Source organism: Neopsephotus bourkii, unplaced genomic scaffold (assembly GCF_033783945.1).
Source record: "Neopsephotus bourkii isolate Nb327-2 ecotype Australia unplaced genomic scaffold, CSIRO-AGI_Nbou_v1 NB_309, whole genome shotgun sequence".
Classification (NCBI taxonomy): Eukaryota; Metazoa; Chordata; class Aves; order Psittaciformes; family Psittacidae; genus Neopsephotus; species Neopsephotus bourkii.
Window position 1 is genome coordinate 275,313 of NW_026900817.1, and position 19,828 is coordinate 295,140.

At 46.0% G+C, this 19,828-nt stretch overlaps 1 protein-coding gene across 6 annotated transcripts; it reads right to left on the minus strand.

The window, feature by feature from the left end:
- Positions 1–798: 798 nt before the first annotated feature.
- On the minus strand, positions 799–19,495 carry CERS5 (ceramide synthase 5). 6 transcript variants are annotated; one of them, XM_061347185.1, is made up of 11 exons: positions 19,239–19,495; positions 13,081–13,186; positions 10,949–11,069; positions 10,123–10,180; positions 9,736–9,793; positions 9,095–9,145; positions 8,305–8,397; positions 7,450–7,578; positions 7,064–7,170; positions 5,140–5,296; positions 799–2,095 (listed from the first exon to the last, which is right to left on the minus strand). In XM_061347185.1, the coding sequence occupies exons 1-11, from the start codon at positions 19,436–19,438 to the stop codon at positions 1,943–1,945; spliced, it is 1,233 nt and encodes a 410-aa protein (XP_061203169.1). In that variant the 5' UTR covers positions 19,439–19,495; the 3' UTR covers positions 799–1,942. The 6 variants fall into 6 exon arrangements, 5 of the variants coding, with proteins under 5 accessions (XP_061203169.1, XP_061203164.1, XP_061203168.1 ...); XR_009724531.1 differs by lacking the exon at positions 10,123–10,180 and adding an exon at positions 4,011–4,108 and having other exon boundaries at positions 2,013–2,095; positions 10,939–11,069; XM_061347180.1 differs by lacking the exon at positions 10,123–10,180 and having other exon boundaries at positions 10,939–11,069; positions 19,239–19,494.
- Positions 19,496–19,828: the final 333 nt, after the last annotated feature.

Genomic DNA, 19,828 nt, shown 5'->3' on the forward strand with positions numbered 1-19,828 from the left:
CACCCCAAAACAGTGCTATGTACCCAAAATGGCATGGTGACACCCCAAAATGGTGCTGTGTGCCCCCAAAAAGGCATGGTGACACCCCAGAATGGTGCCGTGTGCCCCCAAAAAGGCATGGTGACACCCCAAAATGGTGCTCTCCATGCCCAAAATAGTGGTGTGACACCCCAAAATGGTGCTTTGTGTGCCCAAAATGGGGTGGTGACACCCCAAAACAGTGCTATGTACCCAAAATGGCACGGTGACACCCAAAATAGTGCTGTGTGTGCCCAAAACAGTGTGGTGATGCACCAAAGCAGTGGTATGTGCCCAAAATGGCACGGTGACATCCCAGAACAGTGCTCTGCATGCCTAAAATGGTGGTGTGACCCCCCCAAAATGATGCTGTGTGTGCCCAAAATGGGGTGGTGACACCCCAAAGCAGTGCTATGTACCCAAAATGGCATGGTGACACCCCAAAATGGTGCTGTGTGTGCCCAAAATGGCATGGTGACACCCCAGAACAGTGCTCTGCATGCCTAAAATGGTGGTGTGACACCCCAAAATGATGCTGTGTGTGCCCAAAATGGGGTGGTGACACCCCAAAGCAGTGCTATGTACCCAAACTGGCACGGTGACACCCCAAAATGGTGCTCTGTGTGCCCAGAGTGGGATGGTGACACCCTAAACCAGGTACCTGTGAGGCTTCAACCGCTGCTTCCCAGCCTCAGGCAGTAGGGCAGCTGCTCAACATCCCAGCAAAAGGACAGACCCCGTCCTTGATTTCAGGCCTCACACTGAACCACATCAGTGACATTTCTGAAGCATCTTTTAATCAGAGATAAGAGTAAACAATGGTATAAAACGGTAACAACTCCAGAAGTTTCCAAACTTCTGCTCATGATTGACACAGGTCTTCCATTGCCCCCAAGTACCATTAAGTAAAAAAAAGAGACCAAAAAGCAAAGCCTGTGGTGGGGCTGCCTCTCCAGCCCAGGGATTCCTCCATTAACAGCTGCAAAACCAGAGCAGCAACACTGACTCCTGTCTCAAGAGTACAGCCAAGCAGGTCCAAACCACCTTATTTTGGGGAAATACAGCCCACCAGTACTGGTCCAACCTCAAGTCCCAGCTTAGCCAACCGTGTCCAGTAGGTCTAGGGAAGTCTTCAAAACCACCAGTTGCAACAGAAAAGACATGAATTTAAAAGGCATTATTGTGATAGCTGTCTCAGAGGCAATGAACAACCCCCCTCCCCAGCTCAGAAGGCTGTAGTCAAGACTTCAGAGGGGCTTGCAGCACCGAAGTAGGCAGCAAACGCTGGCCTGGTCCCTCATGACAGCAGGGAGCTAAGTGACAACCTTCACATAGAGCACCCTGATGGCAAGTTAGAACGTTTCTGGTGTAGCCTGGTCCAGTTCAAAGCTGGGCTGGAGTCCAGAGTGCTCACAGCAGGGCTAAGAATGAATGTACCCAAGCCACAGCCGGGGTAGCTTGGACATGGAACCACAGGACCCCACATTCTCCGTGCTCTGAAGTGGCTTCTGGAGTGCATCGGGGAGATAATGCAGAGCCTGTGCTGGAGCAAACCATCACTGGAATGGCAGCAGAGCCCTCCTGTGGCCAGCAGCCAGCCGAGTCCAAACTCCTTCCAGCTTGAGTTGATCCTAGTAAAAACCAGTTTGCCACAAAGACACCTCTCTGCCGATATCGATGGGTCTAAGATTTAAGTACAAAATGGCTTGAAGTGAAATCTGCAGCTTCGTTTTTGCCCTAAGTCATTGGCTTTATCCCTTTGGTTGTGCAAAGCCTCTGACTGGTCTGGATTGTGCCCATTTCAGATTTGCTGGAGGTTTCTGGGGAAGGGGTATCTTGATTAAAGATCACTTGGGAATGTGGAGCTCAACACATCTAGATATTTAAAGACAAGTTCGTGTTTGCTCTAGGCCAACCCACAGCCTTACTCGTCTTCTGTCCACTGCCCACCAGCCACATGGCCATTAATGCAGTTGGAGCCGTTACTTGAAGTGCTGAAAACTCCTTTTGTGCTGTTGGAAGTCACCTCCTCCTCTTCAGAGCTGCTCTCCACATCACTGCGGTCATCTTTGGATACCTGAGCATTTCAAAAGGAAATTGGGCAGTAGCATGGGGGGAAAGGGAGGGTGAAAAATTCACAGGAAACAGTAGTTAGAAGCTTGCATCCATGCGATGAACCAAACATTCGATCCTGAATCACTTCAAGCTCCCAAGAGGGAATCACATACAGAATGCAAGACACATACACAGAAAGGGACAATTTGGAAACAGGAGTCCCCAGGGATGCTGGGGAGGGACTCTTCATTAGGGACTGTAGTGATAGGACAAGGGGTAATGGGTTCAAACTTAAACAGGGGAAGTTTAGATGGGATCTAAGGAGGAAATTCTTTCCTCCTAGGGTGGTGAGGCACTGGAATGGGTTGCCCAGGGAGGTTGTGAATGCTCCATCCCTGGCAGTGTTCAAGGCCAGGCTGGACGAAGCCTTGGGTGAGATGGTTTAGTGTGAGGTGTTGGAACTTGATGATCTTAAGGTCCTTCACAACCCTAACTATTCCATGATTCTGTGTTCCAAATACTCTACATCTGTGAAAGCAGTTCCCAGATCAGAGGACAATCTGGCTGTTCTTGTTCATTCTAGATGGGCTAAAGGCCACTTTCCCAACCAACACACTTGTTTTGAATCACCCAACTTCTCGCAGCATAATGAGCTCTGTGATGCCCAAAGCCCATGGATCTACACAGCACTTGGAGAGAGAACATTCTGTCCTAGAGGGAGTGGCTTGGAGACTTTAAAAATTAACCAGCTGTATTTATCACATCACTGTTTGCACAAAGTGCCTCCCAGTCTCACAGCTTGTGGTTCATGCACCATAACTCATTTACAAGCAGAAGCCTGTTCTGTAGCCCCCTGTCCAAACACAGACAACTATCCCTTCCACCAAACACCCGCTCAGGAACACAAGGAGCATCTCAGCCCTTAGATCTAGATCTGCTTTGCAGAGTTATGCCTTCGGTTAAAGGACTGACCTCAAACCCAGCTGAATTCCCTTTGCATGTGGGGTTTTGAACCTACAGAAGCAGACCCAGGCACACCCTGGTGCCAGCCGCTGCGGATGCCGCAGGAGGGCACTGTACCAGCAGACAGCCAACACACCAGAAGGTGAAGGAAGACATCACAAGCCCGGCCCCAACTGCAAACAAGCACTTTGGTTGGTGGCAGGGAGCCAGAGCCATAAACTCACCAGCGCTCAGCAGTGAGTGGTGAGCAGCCTGTGCTTTGCATACCCCAAGGCAGGTTCTTCACACTTTTGCAGCTAATAGCCCTCATTTACTTAATAGGTGAAGCACTTAGTCCTTCCCAAGGGTTTCACCCTACTCTGCCCTAAGTCAGAGCTCGGGTTTTTGAACAGCAGCAGGCAGGAAGTTTTTGAACTCAAAGGAAGATCTGGAGGAAAGCCAGGTAAAGTCAATGATCTCCAGGATTGGTTCTGACAGCCCTGTTGGATGTCCTGGCTTCTGCCTCTTGCCAGCACTTCTGCTATCTTGCCCTGTTCTCCTGCTAGGCTGGAAGTTCAAAGTCACTGGAAGGAAACTGAAATCCCTGGAAACCTGCCCCATTATCTGGGGGACAAGTGACTGCTTTACTCCTTTTAGCAAAAAGCACTGCATTGCTCCTGTGCTCTTCTACTCAGCACAGTGTTCATGAGACAGGTATCAGAGTCGCTGTGGGCGTAGCAAAGCAGAAAGGTGAAGGTCATGCAACCTGCTGAAGGCAGATAAGAACAAGCCCCAGGACACTGCTCTGACCTTTGGAAAAGGCTTCATTTTAGCATAACTATGAGAACCAGCACTCTATCAGCCAGGGAGAGAAGCATTTTTAGAGAAGGTACCAGCCATTTAAAGCCCCAAGACCAGGTCTTTGCTTTTGTCTTAGCCTGGAAACAGCCAGAGGCGCATTTCAGTGAACAACCAGAAGCACAGATCACACTTACATGCAAGGGATGAAACTGTCAGGCTCCAATCTGGCACAGAGAAAAGGAGGAAAGAATGAAGAAGACAGAGCTTAGAGTCCTTTCACTGGCTAGGTCACCTGGACAGGAGAGAACCAAGGAAAGGAAAAAGATGTAGACCTCAGGCTACAGAAACAGGCAGAAAATAAGACATTTGCAGTAGCAGCTATGGGGAGCAGATATAAAGATTATGTATATACTGCCTCAGACAACTACCATGTATTTTTCAAGCTTACATTCCATGTGTAGGGGCAGCTAAGGAGTGAAACCAAGCAGAGTCATCAGAGAAACTCAGATCAAAATACCAAGGGTCTGATTAAAATAAAAGCAAAGGCATTTGTGCTAGGAGATTGGCTGTTGCTCTCTGGCAGCTGCAAAGGAAGTGGCTTCTCTTGATGTTTAGGCAAGGTGTGAAATTAGTTTCCAGCCTGGCTTGCTCCGTTTCGTGCTACTTCAGCTGAAGTCACCTTTTTGCTTGGCAACTGAGGTTGCTGCTGAAAGTCAGCACTGTTCACTCCTGGGGCAGTGTGTGTTGTGGACCAGCTGTTGTTGTCTCACCTTCCCTCTCCCTAAAACTTCCAAACCAACTTAGAATTGGAATACTAAGGACTGAATGCAGACTGTACCACATCAGCCCAGTGACAACCAGCAAACCACAGCATTTCTGATAACCCTTTCTCATCTGCATGCTGTAGCTCAGTGCCTGGCCTGCCCTGACAGCCAGAACCTGCCTTAGTGCTAAGAAGTGGAAGATGCAGAACTCCTGTTACATCCCAAGAACCAGCTGAAGTTGGAAAGCATCCTGTATGGTTGTTCAAAAAGAGAGCCTACTATCACCTTTAAAACATCACCATCATTACAACATCTGAATATGCTAGAAAATGGTGGTGTTTCCCTGAACCACCAGAACAGAGGAACACATCCTCTTGGTATACACCTGTCAATTTAAGTCTGCAGAGCACCCAAGGTAAAAACCTGCTGCTCTACAAAGCATTCCTGATGCAAGCCCTCAAGAACCAGCACCAGCCCTCACTGAAGAGCCCAGTTCCTCGTGACTGCTTTAAGAGGGCTTGTAGGAAAGAGGTCCCAGGACAGTGGCCAGCAATCTTACCTTTCCCCGCATGAGGGCCTTGTAGGCAGTGCGAATGATGAGATAAGACCAGATGATATGCAGGATCTGCAAAGTCACCAAGAGCCCATTGAAAAGCCACCACGAAGGGTATGGACCAATCAACTCCCAGCTTTCAAATAGGGTTGTATTCAAAATCCTAAAAGAGATCCAGAAACGCATTACACATGGGCTGTGCTGGGAATGCAGCTCTACATAAAGATGCCTGACCAGATGCACACCAGTTTGTAGCTCATTTAAGCATCTGTTGCTTTGCCTTTGCTCCTGTCAGTACAGTGATGCAGCTTGTCTCTTGCCAGTGTTAGGAGACAGACTAAAGCTAATTAGAAACAGTTGAACTGAGCAACAAACACAGGAGATGCGAGTGTTCTGCAATCTGGTCACACATCCAGACCTGCTGCCAATTTCCTTCTCCAAAGCATGAGCATTTATAATAACCTTACAGGAAGTGATGTCAAGCTGCACTGGTCATCAAAACAACTGTTAACACGTTCATACCTGGGCAGTCTTCACCCATATTTAAAGACCAGGAAGGAATTTTGTTCCTGTTAGGCCTCCCTCCCTCCCTGTGTGCTGTTCTCTTCCCTCAGACGTTTATAGGTTTCTCCTGCCAAGCTGGAGAACTAGAAACTGCTTTATGGCCACAACTTTGTGCTTGCTTTCATGACTGTTGTGCTCTTCTTGTAGCTGGGAGTTATTGCCAGTACTTAAGTCATTTAATAAACACTTTAGATTTTATGAAGCAAAGGGGTATAGAGAAACCTCTAAAGATGTCATTAATTCCACATTGCTTTTAACATCTCACAAGAAAAACAAACCTTGCAGAGAAGAACCCAAGTCCCCAAAATGCTATTGAAGCTTCTAACTCATAGCCAGCTTATGGATGACTTGAATGCAACTTCGGAGAACTGTCAAAAGTTTTATACTACTAATCAGGGAAGGGAGTATCCTGAAGTGGAATAGCACAGGGTCTGCAGCACTGCTGCAAGCCTGCCAGGTTCCTCTACAAAGCTGAGGGATTACATTACAGCCAGTGGAAAATACATTAAAGATTTACAGGACTGCTGAGCAATAGCATGTTGCAAAAGCATCACCTCATGACAGACAACAGCTATAAAAACAATGGCAATATCTCATCTGTCACTGGAAGGAGCTTATAAAGATGGAAGCATTAAAGCTCCTCCTTATCCTGACTCCTTTGGTGTGCTTACTGGAAAACAAGCAAGAGCTTTTATTGCAACCCTGATATCAAAGTGTATTGTTTCTGCCTACCATCAAGGTACCCAAAAAGAATGGGAATGCAAGCTGCCCAGTGCCTAGGAAAGAAATATATGCAGTAAACCTGAAAGAAACTGGGTAGTAACCACGTGTAACCAATTTTTCACCACACTCTTTCAACAGAATCAAGAAATGAGTAAGAGCTCAGCAACAGAATCACCTCACCAAGCCTAACCCATCGTGATGAAAGAGAATGTCATTACAGGATGACTTGCCCTAAGCCATTTAGCCAGGGTTTTACCTCCCAAGAAACCCAAGACCTATTTCAGACTCTGCACAGTCACAGCACAAGGATATGACATGAGTGTTGTAAGAATCAGAGCCCTGGGTGACCTGGTTTAGCGTGAGGTGTCCCTGCTCATGGCAGGGGGGTCGGAACTGGATGACTTTAAGGTCCTTTCCAATCCAAACCATTCTATGATTAGGATTCCAGTTGCTTTTCACACTCCCTTAGTTGAGAGGTTTCTTCACACTTAAGTTGAACATACTGCTCCAAACAGTACGTGGGTTGTCTGCACCTTCAGGCTGCCTTAAGGGACAGGCAGAATGCTTGCAAGAAGTCTAAATACAAAGGCTGTGCTTGAAGGACTGGAAGAACAAACAAGACCTCCCAGCTCCAGGTGCTTACCAGAAAGGATAAATGCCCAACCGTGTAACAATGAATACGACACCAAAGAGCATGAAGAAAGCATCACACAGACGTTGGTACTTGGCATAATTGGCTAGCTTTGCAGCCTAAAAGACACAAGAAACAGGAGAATATGATTCCCTTTGTACAAGTCATGGAATTACCAGGCTGTAGAGCTTCAAAATCCTTCAAGCTATTCCATTTATCAGGGGTTTGGAATATTTAGGGATTATTCTCAGCACTAAAGCAGTTAGGAGGTAAAGCTGACAAGGCAGGATCAGCAGCACAAGTTTTATTTATTATGCAGCTTATCAAGAATGGCAAAGTCAGCTTGCTCCCGAGAGCACACTGGCATCAGGTATGCAAAGAGCCAAAAGGCAACTCACCTCTAAAAGGAAATCTGATGCATCATGGAGACACAGCACCAGAGTTCCAACCCGCACCATATTATTCATATAAGAGAAGGTAATAAGTCCAATTGTGGCCAAATGATGGACAAACATGATCAGGAAGTCCTGGAAACAGAAGAAAAATGAGTTGGGCTGACAAACAAATACAAATGTTTGGAAGAGAGCCACAAAACTAACTGGGGTCAGAGGATTACTTTAGGTCAGACTCACTCCACTTTATATAAAGCACAGCTCATCACACAACATCAACCATCATCTCTAAAGGTTCCAGAAAGGTCTCTTGCAGCATTTGTGCTCCTGTGAAGTCAGAACTCTGCATGCACAGGCACAAGGATACATAAGTGTGCAGACCCCACTGAAAAGAGTGACAGGACAACATGGGGCCCTTATTTTTGGCTTCACAATCAATCTGATTCCAGCAATCACACCCAGTCACCATCCTGCTACACGCATTTATTACTGCTTTAGTGTTTGCCATTTCCTCACCCAGCTCAGCAAGGTATGCTTTGAGCATCTCATTTTCATGCTTTCTTGCCAGCCTTCTAATTAAATCTATCTTTCTGCAGTGATTTGGTAACTTTTGATTGGGAACTCCTGAGTGATTCTGTTCTTTCTCCTGGAAGGTGAAAGGGACTTTCAAGGCTATACGAGGCTGCATAGCAGCCTTGCTCCTCCCTTTTTCCCAGGCCTGGCTAGCAATTACAGAAGGAGCCAGGGTACCCAAAGATGTAAATGAAGAAGAAAATACAGCTATTATTATGCTTTAACTTTACTTCTTTGTTAGTGCTGTCTACTTAGCAAAGAGGTTAGTGCAATTCTGCTTAATCTCACCTTCCGTTTAATGTCTGTAAACTGAGAAAACATGAGAGACCAATAGAAGGCCAGCTCCAAGATATAGTAATAATAAAGCCTGGATGTTAGAGGCTGGAAAACAAAGATAGCACAGTTAGAGGAAAAAGTACTTCAAAATTTACATTAAAATTGACTTTTTCCTTCCCATCCCACTCTGTTCCTCCAGAATGCTGAGGCATAACTTAAAAGATCCAGAATTAAGGTTTAGTGAAAATCAGCCTAAGCACGCTTACTCTAGGCTTAGTCACACCAACATACTTGTGTGTTTGAGCTTTGCTCAAATGGAGCAAGATTCCCTTGTCAATATTTATAACTCATACTCCAGCTTCCTGGATTAGGCAAACAGGGCACTGAAACAGACTTGCTGACCTCTATACAATCATATTTGCTGCATCATGAAAACAACACTGTACATAAGTTACCAGTGTAATTTTAATGCCTTTTATTCTTCCACTTTTAATTATCTCAGCACCAGGTAAACATAAAACAAATACGAACAGAGTCAGTTGTAGCTGTGGCAACACCGCTGCTGACAAAGCTAACCAGGATCTGAAGACATAACAAATGCCGTCTTTCACCTTTCAGAAGGGATGGCCATTCACTCAATAGAAAGCTGACTAGGTTGCAGCCTCCACCCAACAGAATAAGGAGCAGCACTCAAACCTACTGAGTTTTAATCTGCTTTCAGTGGAGTTCAAATTCAATCATTAAAGAAAAAAAACCTGTAATTGTGCAGCAATTTGGGATCTACTCAGTGTTTCTCTCCTACCTGAAAAGGGTAGTTGTACCAGCACTGTCGTGTGTCCCAAAACCAGGGTGCCTAAGGGGAAAAAGATAAGTTACTACCCTACTGGGCTTTTCTGTCCTATTATCCACGGCAGTTGACCACTGCAGTATTGTTTCACTGAATTTTAATCTTGATTTTACCATTCAGGCTTAGATTTATTCCACAACACCCTAGGGATGTAAAACATTCTTTCTGCAGTCAAAGGCGAGTTAAACTGCACTGGAAACTCGAAGAATAATCATACAGCTCTAATAACAATAAAGACCCAGAATGATGAAACTGTTTCCCTTCAGGAGGGAGATGAGGAAATACAAAAGTAGCTCTCCATAGCAAAAATACCTACCCAGTTCTATCCCATAATGGGGTAGCAGGACATTTTGTCAACATTTCCATAATGACAGAGCTGTACAGAAGCTTTGCTGTAAAGAAGGTGCTTAAACAGAAACCCCAGATCTCAAATGAGGGACATAAGGATGACAATCACCACTAATTCCCCTTTGTTTAAAGCTGGGTGCAAGCACAGAAGTGACCCAGATAGTGAAACCCCTCAATTTCAGCAGGGCAAGCATAGCCCAGCTGCATGTCACACACGGCAACAACAGGGGGGTGAGAGAGCAACTCACCGTCCAGAGAAATCTGATTCCATAAAAAAATATACATAAATAAAATGTAAATCTCCACCTGGAAAAAGAAGCAAAAATTACATTTATGAAAGGAAATAGCTTCTGGTTAACATTCAGAACAAAAACTGGAACAACTGCGAAAAACACCCCCAATTCTGACATCTGAAAAGCTTTTACCCACCAAAGTAATGCTTCATTTGTCAACACTTCATGTAAGGATAAACCTATTTAAGGGCTTTCACACTGTATGAGTTGGCATCAAGAACCAAGCTCGAAATAAAGCTTGTGAACATGCATCATTCATATCTTTTATATGCAATAATGAGATAACAAGGTAAGTCATTGTTATCCAGAAGGTATCCTAATACATGTACTTATCCCTCTTACCTTGTGGCTTTAAGTAGACAAAACCATACTGGGGGAAGAATTAATATGAAGAAAGTTACTGGAAAGGAAAGAAACCAGCACAGAAGAAATAAGTCAGGAAAAAAATATTCAGATGCTACTACACTAACAGAGGTCACGGCAAGCATTCAGAAAGAAACACAGACCAAAAGAATGAACTGAAATGAAAAGAACAGGAATCCAAGAAGTGTCTCTATAAAAGTACATACATCCTTGTGGAAGCCACAAGGTCATTCTGTCTGGGAGCAAACGCTGGTCTACAACATAACTGTGCTGAGAGCAGACTGTAATTCCTCATGTGTAATTCCTCAAGCTGTGCATGCATGCACATGTGTGCACTACAGTGTATTAAGGAGCTCATCATAGAATGACAGAATGGTTTGGGGTGGAAAGGACCTTAAGTTCATCCAGTTCCAGCCCCCCTGCATGGGCAGGAACAGCTTCCACTAGACCATGATGCTCCAAGCCCCGTCCAGCCTGGCCTTGAACACTGCCAGGGATGGAGCATTCACCACTTCTTTGGGCAACCTGTTCCCACTGTCTAAAGCTGCTCGTCATTGACAGGAGTCAATGTGTCCTGTACATGTGTTCTGGTCCCTCATGCACATACACAAAGCATTTGAGAATACTGAATTCTAAAAAGCCATCCTAACTTCTTTCATTTGCTTATACAAGAATTTATCTTCCAGCAGCCAACCCCAGTTTAAATGAGCGGCTGACCACAGTTCCAGTGACAAAAGAGCACACAGAGCTGGTGCTTTAAGATGAAGCCACATCTTGGCCTCTGCACAAACATACATGCTCTCACAAAATTTAGTGAGGGTGGTGGGCTTGTCCTGGTTCCTCCGGTGACGAAACCAGCGCTGGATCTTCCGAACATCCCAGTCCAGCTGCTTTGACAGGCCTTCTAACCTCCTTCCATCTGGAGACTGAAGGAAAATGGAACAAGTGTCATTTCTCCTACTTCTTAATCTCCTTTCAGCCCAAGATCCCCTTTGTGCTATGATAGAAACGAAATACACAGAACACACGCAGTAGGAAGGCACTAGTATGGACTAGAAGTAAGATCCAGTTGCCACATATGTTCATTCAAGCTTAACCTCCATAAGCCACTAATTACTTAATTATTCAGAATGCTTTTGGTTTAATATTTCATCATCTGACAGCACATCACAACACAGAATGCAATTGTTCTGCTTCTTAATTTGGGGGGAGGAGCTTTTAAAAGGTCCTGTCCTACCTGTTAAAACCTGCCCATCAATTCAAACAGTTCAGAACGCAGGTCTACATTTAAGGGCTGCTACTCACTGCAAGTTTAGGGATACTGGAAAGGAAGAGCTGGTCTAGCACACTAGTTGTTTCTATATTCCAGAGGGGCATCATAGAGATGATCTTATTTCCATTATCAAAGTTTATGAATAAAATCTGAATACTGAAATATCTGTGCAATAAAAAAACCCGTATCACTGTTCTCTGGCTGGAAGCTACTGGCAGTTTAGTGGTTTGAATAATGACATAAATGGATTTATAAGAGATAAAGTGAACAAAACCTGATAACTACCTCTAAAACGGGCCAGTGGAGAGATAAGCCATGTTAGTGCCAGACCAGTGTCCTTTTAACAAGCTCTGCCAGGGAGCTCTTACAACTGAAAGATGATAAACACATTTTACTACTTGAGTTACACACAAATCCAAGAAGTATGAAGAATGCTGATTCAACAGTCACCAGACTGTTCAACTGGAAAGCAAAATCATTGGATTTTCAGTACCGAGACCATGACTTTCCTGTAATTCCATCACAACCAGATCTCTCTGCACTTTACTTGGTTTTAACAGTTTGGGCTACCTGACACTTCCACAATGCCACTGAACCTCCCTCAAAGGAGAATTTACAGAGCTCCAGTTTCAGAACAGCAATGGAACCTTTCCCCTGCATCAGTGCTACCTACATTCTGGTTGTGTATACTGGTACAGTTAAACACAGCTCTGTTTTCATTAAGCCAGATAAATTCTGCAGTGTGTGTCCTCGTGGGTTCTCTAAACATTAATTTCAAGGACAGAAAAAGTCCTCCCCACAAAAGGCGTCAGATCATAGGGACTTTTCAGTTCACACATCAACCAAAACACCTCAAAACGTCAATGAGGCGAGTTTTAGAAAGGTCTCTATAGGATTTCCCTTCCATTCACTTATCTGCTCCACTCAGGATGAAGTTCAGCATCCCCAAATCAGAACATAAACCTTTCCATTTCACTATCTTTAATGAAAATCTCTTATGCTGCCTGCGTGGATTTTGCTGTCAGCATTCAACAGAGTACAGACAGTATGGAACTGTGGAATTCTGAAGTGAAGGAGCACTGTCAGCTTAAGCAAAAGGCCATGAAACAATCAAAAGAAGCACCTACTGTCCTACCCTTTATCACAGCACACTGCCATTGACTGAACACTTTCCATAACTGCCTTCCACTGTGACAGCTATTGTCCAATTCCACAGTAGATGGCAAAAAATAAGAGGAAAGCATTCACAAAAGTGGCCAATAAAACCAGCAAATGAGCAGATCTCAAGAGAGTTGCACTTTTCGAACAGAAAGTGAAAGATATTGGGAAATTTTTTGTGAAACCGAGAATTACCACTTGTTACAAAAATTACCATTTAGCCAAAAGCACAAACTAAAGGAAGGAGCCTCTCAGCTTTCTAAAAAGGAGAACATTTTTATATTCAAAAGATATTCTGTGCACAAAAGCAGAGGTCAGCTATAAGAAGATTTATGTGGCTCCAAGAAGGACACGCTAAAGGCAAAGTAAAATAAGGAAGAGCAGCCTCGTTGTGCATGCACAGTGTGAAATGCATTTCTCTCTAATTAGAAAAGTGGAAGCAAAAAGCTTCCCCCCTCCCTTATTTACAGGGCTCCATTTCTAGCAGAATTTGAAGCAGGACTCACCTTAGTGATGGATGTAAACACTTTCTCTAAAATTGCATTGGGCTGGGCTCTGTGAGGTCCACTGTCTTGAATGCCAAGGTTTATGGCACATGGCTTGGCAATAAACCTGAAAGAGTTCCAAAGAAAGAGCTAGATTAAACCCAGGCATCCATTTCCCTCCTCTGCCTCAGTCACAGGGACCCTGACTTGTGACCCACTGCAAAACCTATCCTAAAAGCTTTTGAAAAGCTTCACTCACTTTGCTTAAAGAAACTTCAGAGGTGAAGTACGATCTTTCATTAGTCCAAATGGTAACTGCAGACAGTACACACATCTAAAAAGAGAATTAAATCTTAATGTCCTTGGCTTGCAAGGACCAGAATGTGTTCCCCAGGGTGATTCTCGTTACTCAGAGATGTAAGAGTAGATCACTGATAGGAGTCCTCAGCAAACATAAATGCTGGAGCCTTGCAGCACCAGGAACAAAATGCCTTATTTCTAGAACGTGCCTTGGAGTCAACATAGCTGAGAGAAAAGGGAAGTTCCAAGTGGCACAGCTCCTGAAAGACCCAGGTTTTGGGTTGGTTTTGCTTTTGTTTCTCCTTTGGGAAAAATAAAGTGGCTGTTTCCTTTGGAAGAGTGAGGAAGACCTAAGAAGTCAGCCTGAAAGACCCAGGATCTCAGTATCCCTCTCAGTCCTGTGCGCACCATGAACTCCAAAAGCTGATCTAACACTCTCTGAATGCTACAGCACAGACTCTGAAAACAAGCCTGGGATTTGCAACTAAAATCAACAAGTACATCAAAAACCTCGTAGTATTTGCTATATCTTTGTGTCAGAAGGGGCACAGGACTCTAAGGAATGCGCTACCTGAACACATGGATTTTCTCTCCTGTTGGTGGGCAAGAAAGGGGGGGTTGTTCTAATGATTTTGAGAGAAAGAGAGCACAAAGAACCTGTTTCACAAAGCTGATTTGAAACGGAGCCAACACTGGCATCATTAAATCTATTTTGCTGCTAAACAGAGATTGTTTCAGAGAACTCAAGACAACAAATTACACGTGTTCCATTTAGCAGACTCTGAGTGCCATCAAGCAGAAAGCACTGCTCTTCCCAACCACTCCACTTGTCACCATTTCTCCTTGTGTTTAAGAAGAGAGATAAAATGATTCTACAATTCTCAAATTCAGGAGGATCCCAACTATGCGATTCCAACAGCAGTCATTCCTAGGAGTACATTCTTAGTACTTGGGTAACAACTAGCCAAGAACAGACACAGGTTGTGGGGTTTTCCCCCTTGAGAAATTACAAGCAGCTCATGACTAATCCTAAACGAACACCCCCGCTCTCAGAAAACACTAAACAAGTAACAGCCACTGCAGCCCCAGTGCTAACAAACACTCTCCTGCCCCATTTCTTCCTATGTCCTGTTCAACAGTCATAGCTTAAAAAAAACCCAAACCATCTATCTATATAAAACAAAAAGGAAAGAGTAATTTCCTTTTAGCTCGGCTCAAAAGGCTCACTGCTTCCTCTATAACCTGGACCACCAGTCAGAAATCATGCTCTGATGTTATGAAACATTTGGCTGGACCCCATAAAAGCAGATTATCTTTATACTCTTCTTTCCTACAGGATATACCACCACAACAACGAAGTACACATGTGCTATTACAGGATGCCAAGTATTTTTACTTCATTCACTGTGACACAGCTCTTTAAAAAAACCCAAAACTGGCCTAAAGATGCTCAGTTTGGGGCAGTTTCCTCACATGAAAGAGAAAAACCTAAAAATCTAAAAATCAATCAATTTATTACTCGGGAGAGTTTGAAGAACAAGTAAAAAAGATAAGGGGTGGTTAAGAAAGGTCATAGTGATCCAGGCAAAGTTTTGGCACTATCCTAGAACTCAAAATTTGAAGCATCAAGGAAAGAAGAAACAGCATCTCCTCAGAAAAAAATGATACAGGAATAATTCAGTTTGGGGATCAAAGACTGGGGGAAGCACTGAAACTTCCAAACTTGGCATTAAACTGTTCCTGAGTAGAAGCTTCCTTCACTAGCAGGTTTAAGGGGAAAAATACATGAATCAAGAGTAAGCCACATGCTACAGATACAGCCCAGGACTCGCATTACTCAGTCAAGCATAGAGGTGACCAAAGAGCAAACCAAAACCACCCCTGCAAACGTTTCTGGGTGCACAGCAGCAGCCACACATCAACACAAGCAAAGGGAGAAGTCACAACAATGGAAGCAAAGGGAGGTAGCCCCAGTCCCAGAAACAGGAAGGAAAAAGGATGGCAGCACTGGATTTCACTACTTTTAAGGAAGTCTAACTCAACACCACAATGCAGCTTCTCTAACCCCACAGGCAAAGGCTTCATGCAATGGAACTGCAAATGGCACAAGAAGGACACCTGAGAAGCCACACAAGGTGTTTTCACCTGGGCTGGGCACGGCTCACACTCAGGAGTCCCCTGAACTGCCACCATCCAATTGCTTTGACCAGTTACTACCCTGCCGGTGTGATATGAAGTGAATCCTGTTGTCAGTCAGAAAAGCATCAAGACCACATGCCAGTTCCTTTAGGTGTCCGTTAAGGGAAACTCACACTTAAAACCTCTGTGGCATCTTGTATTTCTGGCTGCAGAATGGGGTTGCAGATGTGCAAGTTTGCGCTGTGTCCCACAGAGAAATAAGTCTGCATAGCAAGAGCAGTTAAAGCACCAAAACAAAGGACTTCCATTCTTGGGGACAGTCAAACCTGAAGAGCACAAGACCAGGAGCAACCTGCCTTGACTAACACTGGCCTTGCTTTGAGAGGAGTGAACAAGGTGACCTCCAGAGGTCCCTTTTAATCTAAATTATTTTATGATTCAACTAAAATTGTAACTGCAGCAACGATTCCCAAGGTTAATCTACTGCCACACCTTCCCTGCAAGGAACCATCATCACTTAAATACTCCCATTACACTTCTCTGAACAGGTATCTGCTCACTGACTTATTGTTGCTCCTACCAAGCCATCTTTTTCATGCTAGTTATTAAGACAGACTGATTTTGAAACAAAACAACTCTTTTCATGTACTCATAATGAATGCATCTCAGGCATGTTGTACTTCACAAACCCAAGGTCAGAAGCCTTCATTAGGGAACACTGAACTCCCTATTACAGCACTGAAAAGGAAGAACAATCTGTGAAATAGATAAGTTTTATAAAGTATGCGCTTAAAGTAAGAGTTCATCTTTCCATCCTCTCTCAGCTTCACTGTGCTGAGATTAAACCACCTCATTCCACAACTGTCCCTCATTTTCCAAGCAGTCCTAATGAAGTAACAGCTAAAAATCAACTTTCCCTCCCCCCAGCTTGAGCACACACTGCGGATCCTTCCTCAGACCTGTCAAGTAACAAGGATATCTGTTACTGATGGGCATTCCAGTGTCATTATAAACACATCAGATCAATACCAGGCTCCAGGTTTATGATACCTGGGAATTATTTGGGGGCGGGGGAGGTGTGTATGTTGTGCCTGCAGTGGAACAAGATGCACAAGCAGAAATAACAGTGGTTATAAGCCCTTCTTTATCTTGCCTGCACAAAAATCCACCCCCCTACCACTAAGGCAGGACTTTACCTTCCTCTACAAGTCTTGCCTCATCTCTATAGTCATATACTGCTCACACAGAGTCAGCCTAATTAATATTTTACCAACATCATGATGTAAAGTCACTTTATAGGAGCATTCGCTAAGAGAAATAGGTGTCAGTGTCACAAAAGCACCGACTTCCTCACACTGAAGATCTGCAGCAAAAGGAGAGAGAAAAGAATGAAGCTAGAACAAAAGAGCTGCACAAGTACAGAATTCAAGTTCTGAGTCATCAAATCCAACTGTCAAATGCATGTCAAGGAAGGCACTTGACACAATCATGCTCAAAGCCTCAATCGGGATAGATGCGCAACAGGGTTTTATTAAGATCAATTTGAACTAACGTGTCCAGAGTGGCAGGAGGAAAGAGAAGAGCATTTCTTAGAGAATACCGTCTTTTAAACTAAATATACTAGAAACTGCCCCAGCTGCTGCTCTCACTTCAGGGTACCCCTGTGGAGACACACCAGAGCAGACAGAGCTGAAATAAAGGAACAACCCTGCCAGGAACCAGGCCCCAGTCTCAAAGTTTTACTGGGTAGCAGAGAACTTGTCATTTGACTCATCCCCAAATTAACATATTTCAAAAAGCAGGTACACATCATCAGGTTAAATGAACTGCTCCCAGGAGGACTGTGTCACTAGGTGCGGTAGGATGCACTGGATCTCTCCTAACAGCTCATACTCCAGAGAAAGGAGAACCTTCTGCACATCTTCCCCAGACTAAGACACCTGAACTAAGCAGAGCTTGGGAAGTGAGGCCTTCCTACACTGTCCCTTTCAGGGGTATCATTATGTCTCACAACTTCCTTTCCTTGTCTGCTGACAAGCATGAACATTTGGCCAAGACCAGCAGTAGCGCACCAAGCCGAGATGAGATTTTGGCACTGCCACGTGTGTGCCTGGAGCCTCTGCATTGGTTTGAGCTGCCACTGGTTTTCTGAAGTTGTTTGGGTGGTTTTTGGAGGACAGAAAGATAAGATGGAGGGGAAAAAAACGGGCATCTCACATTTCTTTCCTGCTTTGCTGACCTGCTTCATTTTCCTCTACAGTTCATGTGTCTTTTTACTGCATCCCACTCCCCTCTGCTCGTTTAACTGAGAGCTCAAGAAAAGTCACTTCTTACAGAAAATCCACAAACCCAACGCAACTCAGTTCCTACTCACTTCAGTTCTGCAATCCTTTTCATGCTTTGAAATAGAATCATAGAACAGTTAGGTTGGAAAGGATCTTAAGATCATCAAGTTCCAACCCCTGCCATGGGCAGGGACACCTCACACTAAACCAGGGCACCCAAGGCTCTGTTCAACCTGGCCTTGAACACTGCCAGGGATGGAGCATTCACAGCCTCCCTGGGCACCCATTCCAGTGCCTCACCACCCTCTCAGCAAAGAATTTCCTCCTTAGATCCAATCTAAACTTCCCCTGTTTCAGATTGAACCCGTTACCCCTTGTCCTATCACTACAGTCCCTAATGAAGAGTCCCTCCCCAGCATCCCTATAGGCCCCCTTCAGACACTGGAAGCTGCTCTGAGGTCTCCACGCAGCCTTCTCTTCTCCAGGCTGAACAGCCCCAACTTTCTCAGCCTGTCTCCATACAGGAGGTGCTCTGGTCGCCTGCTCATCCTCGTGGCCTCCTCTGGACTTGTTCCAACAGTTCCATGTCCTTCTTATGGTGAGGACATGCTGATTTCATGTACTCCAGTGCTTTCAATGTAGAAATCAATCTTTAATGAAGTGCTTGAACAAGGTGTCTTGGTCTGCTTCACCTAACGGTTCCCCTCAATCAGCTGCTTCACTAATTAGCATCTCTGCTACCCACAGAGTCTGCCCTGCATGCCGCTGGGAGAGATACACATCGCAGGGAGGATAAACCTCTGCCCCAGGGAAGAGTTAACACCCTGTTTATGGATACTCAAGGAACACGATACGGAATTACACCTGTTTACGGGCAGCTATACTGATGGGCTACACCTCCATCACGCCCGAGATGCAGGGGATCCACAAACTGTTTAATAATATACTAGGCCATGGGAACAAGTCCTTGTTTCCTCATCCAGGAACTCACAAGGATACAACAAAAGCAACCCAAGCAAACCAGCCGCAGCGCAGCGGCCGCCGGTTCTCCCACCCAGGAGAAGGAAGGAAAGGGAATTCCAGACATTTTCCTTGCACTACCTCAGCATAAGGTACCCCTCGCACTAAGGGAGCCTCGAGGGATGCAAAGCCAAGGAAGCGAGGAGCCCGGCGGGCTCGTGTATGTCGCGACAGACACAGCGAGGCTCTCGGGATAGGTTTTTCTCGGTTACACAATATCCTCTTTGCACGCAAAAAGAGACCCCGCGTGCAAAGACCCCGCCACGGCCTCCGCGCTGCCTGAGGAGCGAGCGGGGCCCCCCTCGCCACCGGCCCGGCCTGAGGCCGCTCCACAGCCCCGTTGCTAAGAGACACCGGGGGGCTCGCCCCCGAGGCGGGACCGGGCAGCGCCCCGGCCGCCTCAGAGCCCCGCGGCGGAGGCGGTCCCGCGCTCACCTCTCGAAGAGCAGCCGCACAGCGAAGATGCCGAGCGCCAGCGGGAAGGCGGAGAGGACGTGGCCCGCCCGCGGGTACTGCAGCCCGCTGCCCGGCGGGCCCGGCTCCCCGGCCAGGTCCGCCCACGTCACGTTGTGCGGCAGCCAGAACCGCTCATTCCAGAACCAGGCCCGCAGCGCCGCTGCCGCGGCCGCCGCCATCTTCCGCCGCCTGCCTCCCTCCCTCCCGGCGGCCGCAGCTGAGGCGGCCACCGCAGCCCACAGAGGGGCGGGGCCGGCCCGCCCCTCCCGCCGGGCAGCGCGCACGCGCGGGGTGGGCGTGGCTTCACCCGGCCACGCCCCCGCTGTGGACCGTTAGTCCGGAGCAGGCGCAGTGTGGCGTTGGTGGGGTCGTGCGCGCGCTGCCTCAGGGCTCGCCGCGCTAAGGGGGCTCCAAAGGCGCTTCCGAAGCCCCAGAGAGGGGTTTCCGCGAGTAGGCACGAGTTGTTCTGACTGAAAAAGCCCTCAAGACAGTGTTCAATGCGGCCTAAACCCCGAGGGGAGGCCCCGGCTGAGGCAGGCGCCGAGCACAGCCCCAGCGCTGTAGGTAAA